We start from the raw sequence: 14669 nt of genomic DNA, 5'->3' as shown, positions 1-14669 counted from the left end.
GTTAGAGGATCAAATGAGATGATATCTGCAAAGTTCCTGGCAATCCTAGCCTTTATTACAGTTAGGTAAAGTTCTGAGCCATATTTTAAATTTTATTTGTTGTTTTCTTTTGAATCAAATGGGCCAGTTACTGATGCCTTCCCTTATTTCTCCCACCACACCACAGATTTGCTCGTTTATAACACTCAGAACAACCTTCACAATGAAACCACCAAGCCCTGCAGGCTCACCTAGTTTAGAGCCTGTCAAGGAATCTAGCCAAGAAAAACTTTTCACTGTATCCCATTACAGTGTCTGAGTTCAAGGGAAAAGAAAGCTATCGCTTAAATTTTCCTCAGTTGATGAGGTTTTGTCAAACAATTGACAACACTTGTTGGTTTCAACACATATTTGATAAATCTTCTGCCTTCATACTGCATGGTTAGGTTTATAATGATGCAGAGAATCCACATTGAGATCTCACAAAAGCAGCTTAACTCATGAGAAATCTCTCCAGAACAATATGAACCAGACACAATCAGGCGGCAAAAAGGTGGTATAATAAAAAGCAGTTGAAATTTGTAGGCATGGTAAACTGTAATATGGCCACTAGGTGGTGATGTCTATCCATCATTAGCATCAAGCTGCCACCCAGCTTCTTGATCACCTTGTTAGTTACAAAGTAGTACAAAGAAAAAAATATTAAGATATTGACTGATGCCCACAATCAAAGTGTATGAACAAAATATTTCCATATTGCCTCTAGCATGTAGCCATCAATTGGTGACTGGTGTGAGGAAGTTTTAAGAGTGAGTCTCTGGATATACCAATTAAACACTGCAAATAACTGATGGATTGTAGCAAAACAATTTAGCAAAATTTTTGGTCACATGAAGTTTAGTCCATGGAATCATGGTGCGATTCTCCTCTATTTCTGATTAAAATGTGATTGAATTTCCTCAACAACTTACTTCCTTATTTCCATCTTGTTAAAAAGTCAAACATGTTTCTTTTCAATTGAGATAGTTTTGGAAGTAAGGCTATATTCTTAACTCTAAGTTGCAGCTAGTTTATTTTTATGTAAATCTCGATCAGTTTGGCCAAGAAACTATTCAAAATGATGCATAAGTAAAAGACAGGAACCCTCAATTTCAAAATCACAGCTTTGAGTGCTATCATCTACTACCAATTTTGCCATTTTTATGTGATGGGTGCTTGAGTCTAAATCCAAACAGAATAGAACCCCAAAGTAATGAGACAGTTTCCACAATGGAAAAGTAAAATGTAAGCAGAATAGGTTTCTTTTTTCTAAGAACACTTCTTTCTAGCTTGAAATATCCTGTGATATGACTATACCTCTATCATTAAACAAGGTAGTTTGAATAATGACTCTGGGCTACCTCCAGCATTCTGAATGTAATACAGGTCAAATGGTTATCTTCAAGGGGGTTATAATGACTACTTATTGCTGAAATCAAAATATTTGGTGAGTTTGAAATCCCTTTTTCCCAAGAGGGCTATAACTATTGCACAATAGGCATGTTGTTTGCAGTCTGCCTATGGTACTTTTTCATTTGTTTTATTTAACTTGCACAGACAACTGGCCTCCCCATGAGGCAGCTATAGTCTCTTCTGATCCCTGTGTTCATTGAAAAAGATTATTATTTTTTCTGTAAGGGAGGTTATAGTTTTTCTGTTGTCTTTTAGTTAAACACTCTGATTCACTAACAACCGAAGGGAAAAAGAGAGCACTTTATTTGAAAGGAGAAAGAAACTTTTGTTTGGAGGTCAGCACCTAACACTAGCAACCCAAAGTCCAGTATTACAAACATGAAACATAACAGCTCCAAGCTGAAAGGAAGAAAAACTATCTTGGGGTCTCCTGACAGTTGTTAAAGTGGCAATATGCCATTATTTTCCTAGCTGGCAGCCCCCTATGCAGGACAGACAATCTGGCCACAGACACTAGCCAGCTCTTTAGTACAGCACTAATCTTGTGTAATAGAGTGAGCTCACTGCCATACAAAGCACTAATTATCAACAGCATTTTCCAAAGGATATGAATAACTCCCACAGTGAGATGGAGGCCTCAGGCACAGCCCGAAGTAGCTCTATGCACTTAATCTATAACATGAAGGGTTCCAGCGGACCCTTTTACTGCTGTGCTTGTTTGCACAAGTCAGGATGGTGAAACGCTAGCAGGCCAAATACAATGAAAAACTGCCAAGAGCAACACCACATTTTCTGGCCTTTCCCATGGTTGTGCTTTACACCAAACTAATTGCAGTATTTCAATCCTGTGACAATTCAAAGTCCATAGATCAGTCTTGGAAAGCCACTGTGGTACCCACAGCTGGTTCAAGATTATTTTTAAAGAGTATCTCAATTATACAATGCCCCTTTCCTAGATTAGTTCTTAGCAGTGGCCCTACTTGTCACAGCCCAACATATAATAAAAGGTGCTTCCAGATACATCTCCTTATAAAATCATACTTGGAACATTTAGGGATAGAGGATCATTTGTTGTGCCTTTTTTTTAGAAATTTGTTAGACAACCCCTGCAATATCTTTGAATATAGAGAGAGAGAAGGGGAAGGAGAAAGAAGAAGGGGGGACAAAAAAGGGGGGCAGCTAGGTGGCACAGTGGATAAAGCACTGGCCCTGGATTCAGGAGTACCTGAGTTCAAATCCGGCCTCAGACACTTGACAGTTACTAGCTATGTGACCCTGGGCAAGTCACTTAACCCCCAATGCCCCGCAAAAAAAGAAGAAGAAGAAGAAGAAGAAGAAGGAGAAGAAGAAGAAGAAGAAGAAGAAGAAGAAGAAGAAGAAGAAGAAGAAGAAGAAGGGGGGAGAGAGAGAGAGAAAGGGGGAGGGTGGAAGAGAGAGGGAGAGGGAGAGAGAGAGAGGGAGAGAGAGAGAGAGAGAGAGAGAGAGAGAGAGAGAGAGAGAGAGAGAGAGAGAGAGAGAGAGAGAAGGCAGCACAGGGAAGGAGGGTGAAAGAGACAGGGAGAAGGAGAGAGAAAAAAGAGGTATATAAACATGCATACATATATATCTTATATATATATATATAATAGATGTTAGATAACATCTATAACACCTATATAAAGATATATGTGTGTGTGTGTGTGTGTGTATAAATTTGTATCTATGTATACAGGCACATGTATATCCACATGAAGGTATATAGTCATGTATGCATGAACTCATTCTTCACACTACAGTGTGATTGACCTCAGTATAGAATGGAAAACCTAGGTTCAAGTCCTGACCCTGGTGCTTCCTGTACCCCAGGCCAGGCTAGTTTACCTTTCTGAGCCTCAATTTCCTCATTTACAAAGTGAAGGAATCATTCTAGATTACATATATGATCTCTTCCAACTCAAAAAATGTTTTTCATTACATTGAATTTTATTGTAAAGGAATCACCAAGAACTCTATCATTATATTTTTTCAAATTCTTGTTAAATGTCAATTCTCCTTTAGTATGACTATTAGATCATAAGATCTAGTCTTCATTTGCAGTGAAATTAATTTACAGAGACTAGAACAGAGCTTGAGGAGGACTGGAACCACATGGTGCAGCATATAACAGAGTCTGCATCAACTGACTGTAAATATTGGGAATTTTTATGTAAAGTGTAATAGGGAAATTGCCAAACTCTGAACATCAATTTTTTTGCCAGATAATTTGAAATTACATCATTCTTTCAAAATAACAGAAGCTGATGGGTGTGGTGACCCATGCCTGTAATCCCAGCTACTGAGGAGGCTAAGACTGGCCCATCTCTTTGAGTATTTTACTGTTTTTGGTTAAGCTGCATGTCCACACTAAATTTGATGTTAATATGGTTAGCCCTCCAAAGTGAGAGGTCATTGGGTCTCCTAAGGAGGGTCAATCTGGCCTTCATGGAAAACAGTAGATAAAAGTTTCTAAGCTAGGAATGGGCATATGACTGAATCCTGCACTGTTAGCCTAGGTGAGATGGTGAGACCCAATCTTTTTAAAAAAATTAATAACAGTAGCCTACCCTAGAAACTTGACTCAAATTTAAAATATCCCACAACTTAATATCAAAAACTAGAATGAATACTGCTTTCATTTGTTTTATTAGATATATTTAAACAGTGATTATTTAAGACAAGAGATTGTGAAGGGAAGGGGTGAGGCCTCAAAGAACCTTTGTTTTTATAGAAAGGGAATGATAATACATTCTGGAATGAAGAATAAAGGCTTATGGTTAGGGTATTTCATTCCTTCCCTTTCTACTATCTTCATCCTGTAATAGATTATGTCTTCACTGCTTCTAATAAAGCTGTTTTTTCTCACTAAACTTTCTTTGGCAAAAAAAAAAAAAACAAAAAACAGTTTATCTCAGGAACAATAAAGGGAGTCTCTGGGTGACAGCAGATAGTCCAGCTATCCTGTTTCCCCATATGCCTACCAGACGCTGAGCAAAGAAAGCATTTCTATGACTTTGATTTGTATACACTTGCAAATGCCAAATAATTTTACTGAAGAATAAAACTCCTGTCATCTTCCAAGAATGTTACTTTAACTACAGGGCTGTGTGACTTGGTCATTACTTAGCTACATGATTGCTATAAAGTAACAGAAACAGGACTCCATTAGCTTTACAAAGAAAGATGTTCATTGATGCTGATTTCTAGCACTTTAAGTCTACTAACAGTAAGAATAGTAGTAGTAGTAGTAGTAGTAGTAGTAGTAGTAGTAGTAGTAGTAGTAGTAGTAGTAGTAGTAGTAGAGGAGAAGTGGGAGTAAAGTAGTAGGAGTAGAATAGCAGAAATAGGAGTAGGAGTAGAATAAGTAGTAGTAAGTGGAAGAAGAGTAGAGTAGGAGTAAATAGTATTAAGAGGATGAAGAAAAGAGTAGGAGTAGAGTAAGTAGTAGTTAAAGGAAGAAGAGTAGAGTAGGAGTAGAAATAAGACTAGAGGAAGAATAGAAGAGGAATAGTAGTAGAGTAGTAATAGTAGAGGAGGAAGAAGAGGAAGAGAAGCAGTAATTGCTCAGTTTTATACAAAGCTTTAAGTTGCAAGAAGTATTTTACTCACAAAAAAACATGGTCATTGATACAAATGATATTATCTGAATTTTACCAATGAGAATATTGAGGTTCAGAGAGGTAAAGACACTTGTTGTCCATAGTCACATAACTAGTCAGTACCAATACTGACATTTGAACCCAGGTCTTTGGATTATATTTCAGTGCCTTTCCTAGTACTGACTTCATAAATTGACATATTTCTAAGAGTAGAGAAATTTTTTGCTTTTTTTTATTATAAGAAACTAGGAGAGGTTTTTTTTTATCCCAAAGAGATACCAAAAAAAGAGAAAAAGCACAATGATATCCCATTACAAGCATATACCACAGCTTGTTTATCATTGTGCTTTAAGAAATGACAAGAAGGATGATTTCAGAAAGTCCTGGAAAGACTTACATGACATGATGTATAGTGAAGTGAGTAGAACAAGGAGAACGTTATTCACAATTTCAGAAATATTATTCAATGAAGAACTGTAAATGGCTTAACTATTATCAGCAATATGATGATAGAAGACAATCCCAAAGGACTAATGATGAAGCATACTATCCACCTCCAGAGAAAGAACTGGTATTTATTGCATACAGACTGAAGCATACTGTTTTTAACATTCTTTTTTTCAAGTTTTCTTATACAATATGACTAATATGGTAATGTTTTACATATTTGCACATGTATAACCTATATCTGATTGCTTACCAACTCAGAGAGAAGGGAGGGAGGTAAGAAGGGATAGAATTTGGAACTCAAAATTTTAAATTAAAATGTTTATTAAAAAAATAAGAAACTAGGAGCAGCGTGTGGTCCATCAGAAAAGAAATATAGGCTTGTCTATCTTGAGGTAACTATGATATAAAGCATGTGAAATAACTGCCTAGCAGAGGGACCACACCACATTCTTAGACAGTTAAGGGAGCTATTATTAACAGTTATTGTTGAAGTAGGAAAAAAATCAGTTAAGGAGAAAATTCTTTATTTGTCCAATACACCAAGCCTTTTGGGGGGAGGGTGGGCAATGAGGGGTAAATGACTTGCTATGGGTCACACAGCTAGTAAGCGTCAAGTGTCTGAGGCTGGATTTGAACTCAGGTCCTCCTGAATCCAAGGCTGGTGCTTTATCCACCTAGCTGCCCCCTACACCAATCCTTCTAATAAGCCTCTGTAAATTTTAAAAATAAACTTAGGGGCAGCGAGGTGGTGCAGTAGATAAAGCACTGGTCTTGGATTCAGGAGGACCTGAGTTCAGGTACAGCCTCGGACACTTGACACTTGCTGGCTGTGTGGCCCTGGGCAAGCCGCTTGACCCTCATTGTCCTGCAAAAAAAAAAAAAAGTAAGCTTAGGCTTTCAATTAAATTATTGAGTCCCAGTCCTTCTATAGGGAAGGTTCCTGACCCACTTCTGATCTCCCTAAAGTTTTGTGATTGTGCCATAAAGAATAGGTATAAAGATTTTAGAGAAACATGGGAAGGCAGTGTGAACAAATATAGAGTGAAAAAAAGCCAAACCAGGAGAACAATAAAATAATAATAACAATTTACAATTATAACTAGCATTTATATAGTGCTTTAAGATTTGCAAAGCACTTTACATGGGCAGCTAGGTGGTGCAGTAGACAGGATGCTGGGCCTCAGATACTTAGTAGCGGTGTGATGATGGCCAAATCACTTAATCCTGTTTGCCTTGGTTTCCTCATGTGAAAAGATAGCTAGAGAAGGGAATGGCAAATTGCTCCAGTATCTTTGCCAAGAAAACCCCAAATGACTAAACAACAACACTACTTTACGTGTACTATCTCACTTTATCCTCACAACAACTTTGGGAGACAAGTGCTGTTATTTCCATTTTATAAGTGAGGAAACTGAAAATACACAGAGTTTAAGTGCCTTGCCTAGGGTCACATAACTAGCACATCTTTGAGGCAGAATGTGAACTCAGATCCTTCCAGCTCCAGCACTCTATCCACTGCCCCACCTAGCAAGACCACACCAGACACCAGAATTTAGATCAATTGAAATTACCAATCATTTTTCCAAAGGACTAAATATGAAACGTTTCTCTCCTATTGGTAGAGAGGTGGTGGACTATGGCTACAAAATGTTGTACTGTAGGTGCTCTCCAGACTATTGATTCGTTTTCTTAACTGTTTTTCTTTGTTATAAGGAAGAATTCTTTTTAGGATATTGGGAAATTAACTGAGAATTTAGGATGTTGGGAAATTAGGTTGATAATTTTTTTAAAGTTTCAATGAAACTCTTTTTAAAAAAAAAAGAAAACTAAAAATAGAGAGAAACCTTTATGATTATCTTAGAGTGGGATTGTTGTTCACCCTTCATTGTCAGAGAGGACCAATTACATCATGAGGGTGATGTCTTGACTAGCAAGAGAACTGAATTCAAGTGAGACAGAGCTGCACTAAGTCAGTAGTCTCACACTCTCCTCCAGAGACATCAGAGTCCAGTGGCAAGACATAAGCGGACAACTGGTGATGGCCCAGGATACAGTTTGAGACCTTGGTCTTTTTAAACTGAGTTCTTTCCTGGGTCTCAGCTTGTCTGAGGCAACACCCATTTAATGATGAAGAACCAGGAAAGAAATGAGACAAAAAGATGGACTAGTTTTCCATTACCAAAGAGTGAGAGGAGAAATGCTGACAGCAAAATCCCCAAGTCCTGCTGAAATCACCAGTTATCAAGAAGAGGGAAAATGACAGCAACATCTGGCTGTGGGATTACCAAAGAAAGACTTTGAAAACTATTCATAGATTGTGACTTAGATTTTTGGGGAGGTCTGACTTATCCAAGAACATGATGAGGACCCCTGGTACTTGTGGGTCTCTCCTTATCATGGCTTTAAGCAGAATAGACTTTCATCATAGCAAAAAACAAAAACAAAAAACAAACAAGCAAAACCAGCAAAGAGTTTGAGAATCCATCTGAATAAAATTGTTAGCAAGATTCTGCCATCAAACTCACTCAGTGGACTTAAAAAAAATGGTCCTGTTGGTACTTTTGGTGCCTGCCTAACTGTCTATAGAAGAAGAATCATGGGAACAAACGCATGATATTCTGAGACTGTCAAGTAGGCAGCAGCCCACAGCTGTATCTTAACTGGAGTTCAAAATGAAAACCACCTATAGTTGAACAATCTAGAAAGAAAACAAAGAACTGCAAACACTTAGAAATGACTATTTTCCTTATTTCACTCCATTTGGGACAGAATTTTTTTAAAAAGTTCAATTGCTAATAGAATATGTGCCTGTTTTTGATAAAATTGCTAGATGTTTCCTACACCCCCCAGAAAATTGCACCCAAGTAACCCAAACACAGAGACAACTACAGTTTAACATTTTCTATTTTCTACTTTTTCCTACTGGAAATAAAAGTTGAGGATAGACTGTGATAATGTGGTCCACGTGGTTTCTAACAGTGGTGCCTCTGGGACAGCTATTGATAAAACTGTGGCATTATTTTCATGATGACTACTTTTTTCCGGCAGAGGAGTGGGAGAGGGTGTTAAAAGCTTTAGACGTAAACATTCTGTTTCAAGGAGCACATTTTCATTCTTTCCAATAAATTTGAAAATAAACTTATTTTTACATTTAAGACTGATTTGTAATGGTGTATACCTTTGGAATCTCAGTATTTTCTTTATGATTAAAAAGCAACAACAATAAAACCCCTCCATCATGATGAACAAAAGATCTCAGGAATAAAATTGACCAAAGGATGACTTTTGTAACTGAAAAAATATCAGTGAGCTAAGCAAGTTTATAAAAGTTAAATAATCAAAAATACATTTAGTTATCAAAGATATTCTACCAAATTCCCAAACTCTCAGAAAAGTGGTTCTTTTCATATATTGCAAGTACTAATAGTTGATGCAAAACATACATGTGCTCTTAAAACTACCAGGACTTATGTTAACTTTGCTAAGTATCAGACAGAAACAAGTAGCCCTCATCTGGCACCTTGTCTCAACTCACCATCACCCCCTTAAACTAGAAAGAAAAAGTCCTAAGCAATGCAACAGAATCCATGGAAGGGTTAATCAATATTCATATGAGATAATAAAAATTTGGTACTTTCTGTTGCAAAGCATTTACATGTATTTTATGCTACTTTTTTATCTGAATGACACTGTAATGTCTTACAGATAAGAAAAATGAGAAGCAAGGGAAGTTGAGGCATTACCAATAAGTCAAAGGCAAAAAGAGAATAAGGGTTAGAAGAAAAGTATTTGAGGTAAGGTTCAAGAGGACTCAATAGCTGACTGAGTTGTTTTGTTATTTGCTTTTGCTATCATGGTGGTTAAAATGATCATATGTATACCAAACAATGCCAATAATTGCCTTCATGTTTGTGATGTAAAATTGTACGGATGATAGCGGAAAACACCTTTCTATCTATGCTTATGACAGGATAGGGAAGGAGATCCAAAACTGCCATATGAAACACTAGACACAGAGTCAAGGTGAATGGTTCAAGACTGAGTTCTTCCACTGAAACTGGAAAAGTCCCTTAAACTCTGTATTTCAGATTCTTTATCTATAAAATGGGGATAATAGTAATTGGCCTCTACCCAGTTAAAAGTAATATTGTAGGGGCAGCTAGGTGGCGCAGTGGATAAAGCACAGGTCCTGGATTCAGGAGGACCTGAGTTCAAATCCAACCACAGAAACTTGACACTTACTAGCTGTGTGACCCTGGACAAGTCACTTAACCCCAATTAGCTCACCCAAAATAAAAATTATAAAAAATAAAAGTAATATTGTAAGAATAAATGAAATGAGGGGCAGCTAGGTGGCGCAATGGATAAAGCACTGGCCCTGGATTCAGGAGAACCTGAGTTCAAATATGGCCTCAGACACTTGACACTTACTAGCTGTGTGACCCTGGGCAAGTCACTTAACCCTCATTGCCCTACACAAAGAAAAAAAACAAAAACAAAAACAAAAAAAAAGAATAAATGAAATGAAATGGGTGAAAATACTTTGAGCTCTTATGAAGAAAGATGCACTATAAATGCAGTACAGGAAGCAATATGGGAAGCACTGATGCTCAGACATATGTGATAAGCTAGATAAGCTTGCTTCCAGGCAAGTTCTTGAGTAGAGATTTGTTGTTGTTCAGTCATTTCAGTCATGTCCAACTCTTCATTACCCCATTAGGGTTTTCTTAGCAAACATAGTGGAGTAGTTTGTTATTTCTTTCTCCAGTTTATTTTACAAATGAGGAAACTGAGGCAAAGAGGGTGAAGTGACTTGCCCAGTGTCACACAAACTACTGTCTAAGACTATATTTGAATTCATGAAGATGAGTCTTCCTGATTCTCAAACCAGTGTTCTAGCCACTATGCTACCTAGTAGCCCAGAGGAGAGAGTTAGTTACTCCATTATTCCAGAAATAGGGTTACTCATCCTCCAAATGTGGAATTGCATCAGACAAAATGCTGTGCATACTCAAATGATAGGTTTTCCATTAGGTAACTCCCTCCCCCCACTTAACATTAGTATTACTAGGAAACATTTCTTGTTCAAAAGAGTCATATAGTACTTTATTATGATACCAAATGAGTAAGAAGAACTTCCTTTTAAGCTATTTTAAAGAAAAATGTAGTAACTAACTTCTTAGGATCATTTCAGTTAAGTCCTGCCCAGAAGGATGCAAAGTACCAGGTAATAACCAGACCTAGGATTTTTAGAAATCCTTACCTCTTATTTCTTAAATTTTTTAACTTGATCTACTCATGCTTTCTACTTTTTAAATAATTTTGGATTTTAAGACATAACATTTGGTTGGAAATACCAGCTCAATGGTATAGTAACTAGAGTGCTGGTCCTGGAGCTGGGAAAACAGTTCAAATCTGTTCTCAGACACTTCCTAGCTGTGTGACCTTAGTAATTCACTTAAACTTTGTCTGCCCCAATTTTCCCATCTGTAAATTAGGGATATTAATGGAACCTACTATCTAAGGTTGTTATAAAAATAAAGATAAAGATAAAAGTGAGGTAATACTTATTTGCATATCTTAAAGCGCTATGTAAATAGTAGCTATCACAAAATAATCTCTGCAATCAACAATGACTTCCATGAAGAGGAGTCAGGGAATAAGAATTTATATAATGCTTACTGTGTACCAAGCACTGTGCTAAGCTAAGCTCTTATTGCAATTCTTATCTCATTAAATAGGGCTTTAATTATGTATATCATGAAATAAATGTGATTGAAATTTTAAGAATTCATTGACTTTAGAGGAGGCAATTTCTTCTTTAGATAAAGATCACAAAAGAGTCAAACTGAAGAATTTTAACTGAAAAATGGAACAAGAGACAAACTTTGAAGTAGCCATTCATTTAGCAATAGTTTAAAAGAGAGAAAAAATAAAAGCCACCTGATAGAACAAAAGCAAGATAAGTCAAGTGTGTTTAGGTTAGTCAGTAAGAATTCATATTTAACTTGGCTAATTTAGCTTGGTGGAATTCTTTGAAGACATTATTACTGTGATGACAAGTTAAGACAATTCATTGTAGACATTGTAGAAGTTATTTGTTAGAGTTTACAATAAAGTATTAGCCAAGTTTCCCTGTTGAGGATTAATGGCCAAGTTAAAGAATAACAGGATAAAAGGAAAAGGAACAGAAAATGAAAATGCTTTAAGAAAGAATAACCCAAAGTTGGCATTTTCTGATTTTAATATTAATTACAAGAGCAAGCCTGGAACTAATTTTATTCATGAGTGCTCTTTTGTGAAATGCCTGATGTGATCTCCACCCCTTCAAAAAAAATAATTGGAAGGTTCCTTAAAAATATAACAATAACAAGTATATGGTCTCTAAGAAATTTGAATAATACTGTCAATTATTAGATTTTAGAATTTGTAAATGATAATTTAATTTAAGGACCAAAAATGAGGAACAAGGGAATCAAAAACAGAAGACTATGACCCATTTAGATAACTTGGCCAGATGCTAGCAGATATAGTTTAATACATGCAAATATAATTTAATTAATATGGAAATGAAGCACAGTTATTTATAGCAAACAATATATCATTCAGCATTCTTATCAGAAATGTAATTTGGAATTTCTTTGGAAGAATTTACTGAAATTATAAATCCCTAACAGCTGCACATAGAGATAAACAAGGTTGTAGCAAGAGTGAATACCACAGATAAGTCATGGTTAATATGAAAGATACTCATTATACTTTCCTCAGAAAAACAGTGCTGCCTTACTTCCCAGAGAGGATGTCAGAGTAATTCTCCTACATTAATAAATAGGGCCAAAAAAATCCAATACACATCAGGAATGATGCAAAGAACACAATTAAGTTAACTCATTCTAATAGAAAGTATATACTACTTTTTCCAGCAAAAGACTATTAACAACTGAAAGAGGAAGGAAGGAAGGAAAGAAGGAAGGAAGGAACAAAGGAAGGAACGAAGAAAGGAATGAAGGAAGGAAGGAAGGAACGAAGAGAAAGAGAGAGAAATGAGTGCTATCTGATAAGAAGACAGACACATATGAAATAAGTTACAAGTAGAAATAGCTACAAATGAGTTCAAGAGACACCTAGGCTGTCTCTAAAGGAAGAAGACTGGGGGAGGATACATAGAGATTAAAAAACAGGAAAGTGGGACTAAGATCAGACAAAAAAAGTTGGGGGCAGGGCAGTCTGTTGGGCAGATGGTCTTTTCCTGCTCCAAAATGTTCAAAGTTAAGGGGCACTTCTTAATGCACTTTGATTTTTCACAAAGGAAGGATTAGGAGGAAACTAAATGTCTGTCAACTTAAAATTTTCCGGATAAGCTTGTAGGGTTTCTTTGAGAGACTTTGTTTTTGTATGTATTCCATGTGATGTTCCAGGGGGCAAATCAGCACAAGCAGCTAGGAGAAGATGAATAAGATTCCATCTTTCCCCAGAATTCATTGTTTGCTTCTCTACCAGTTCTAGAGCCATCCACATTGAAAGAATTATTCACAAGTTTTCATCACAGTAATTTTTTCTCACTGTAGCTTGTAGTGAGTCAGTTCTAAGGTCCGGTTCTTATTGTTCTACAATGACTTGGACAAGTCTTTGAGACCTTGCTCAAGTAATCTGATTTCTCTCCAGTGTGGTTTGTTCATATGTACCACCAATTTCACAGCTGTGAAATGTAAAGAGTTATCGAGTAGAATATAAGCTTCTTGAGGGTAGGGAGTCTCTGGTTTTTGTCTTTATCTGCCCCAGAGACCAGTACAGGACCTGGCCCATAGTGGTTGCCTAATAGATATTTAGTGAATTGAAATAAATTGAATTAGCCTTTCTATTATTGTCTTACCAGTGTGCTGCCATCTGTCCAACGGAAGTCATGTTCAAACATCTTATCGTTGAGGCCTATCCACTGGTAATCATGGCCCACACCTGAGGGACAGGAAACACCAGAGATATATGTATTTTTAACTAACTTTCCCATATATGGAAGAAAATTTATCAAAAGAAAATTATTTTTGGAATGAATCACATTTCCTCTTCCCTGACTAGAACTATTTTAGGGACTCATAAAATGTACTTATAGGCTACCATCCAATAGTCCTGGTTATCTTTTGTCCTCAGCCCTGTATCCTTTAAACTGGCAGGCTTTAAATTCATTGTAGAACTCTAAAATGTCAGGCAAAGGCAATTAGTTGAGAGAAATCAGTTCAACAGTTGACTGAAATTAAATATATTCTCCCAGTTACAATAGAAATTTTCCAGCGATATTTTTAGTTATCGACAGACCAGACAAAACAGCAAAAATTTCAGGGACCCAAAGTTGTATTCCAGATTCCATGCCAGCCTGGTCTGAGGAAGAGACACATTTGTTCTCACTCCCAATCAGAAAACGAACCTAGAAGAGACATTTTCTGTCCATCAAAAATGCGACTAACGAACCTTTAACGAAAACCTTTCAGTCATCTGGGAGAAGAATAAAACGAATTTTGCGCCAAGATGTAAGATTTGTTTCTATAGCTTGTAAAATATAATTAGAGAATCTCAGGCTAAGAGCTGGAAGCGGCCTTGTAGGCCATCCAATCCAACTTCCTCATTTTATACACAAGGAAAGACTAAGGACCAGAGAGACCAATTAACGTCCAAAGTCACACAGGTCAAAAATAGCAAAGCCTGGTTCCAAATCCAGGACTCTCTCCATTAGACTCCTTAAGGATTCTAAGTGATGTCAGACATCTCTGGGAAGTTGTTAGCAGAGTATTGCCATCCAAAACTTTACCTACCATCTACCTAAAAAGCATTATTTTTTATCTGACTTTTAATGAATTAACCCGATGTTCATTTCATTTTCCTGACTTTAAATTTAAGGGACATGAAACATGTCTAGAGGATAATTTCATGCCCTTCAAGCTCCAATTATTTGTTTGATTTATGCAAAGAGTACTTCCTCTGGTTTAAAGGTGTTAATAATTAATTCAGGAAGGCATAGAGTAGAAGTTCTTAGCCTTCCTTTATGACCTGGACCCCCTTTGGAAGTCTAGAAAAGACCAGGAACTGCTTTAGTTTTAAATGAATAACATAAAATATAAAGGATTACAAAGGAAACCAGTGGTATAAAAATATGGTTATCCAAAATAAGTTTAAAATTAT

General features: G+C 36.6%; 1 protein-coding gene across 2 annotated transcripts in view; it reads right to left on the bottom strand.

Annotated features, from left to right (window-relative positions):
- VCAN (versican) overlaps positions 1-14669 on the bottom strand; it is a 136809-nt gene that overhangs the window by 16651 nt on the left and 105489 nt on the right. For both annotated transcript variants that reach the window (XM_043978597.1, XM_043978596.1), the window contains one exon: positions 13369-13451. In XM_043978597.1, the coding sequence (XP_043834532.1) occupies positions 13369-13451 (83 nt within the window). The remainder of the gene's footprint in view (positions 1-13368; positions 13452-14669) is intronic.

Source organism: Dromiciops gliroides, chromosome 1 (genome assembly GCF_019393635.1).
Source record: "Dromiciops gliroides isolate mDroGli1 chromosome 1, mDroGli1.pri, whole genome shotgun sequence".
In the NCBI taxonomy this organism is placed as follows: domain Eukaryota; kingdom Metazoa; phylum Chordata; class Mammalia; order Microbiotheria; family Microbiotheriidae; genus Dromiciops; species Dromiciops gliroides.
The sequence above is the reverse complement of the archived record's forward strand: the minus strand, read 5'-3'. Positions and strand labels throughout refer to the sequence as shown.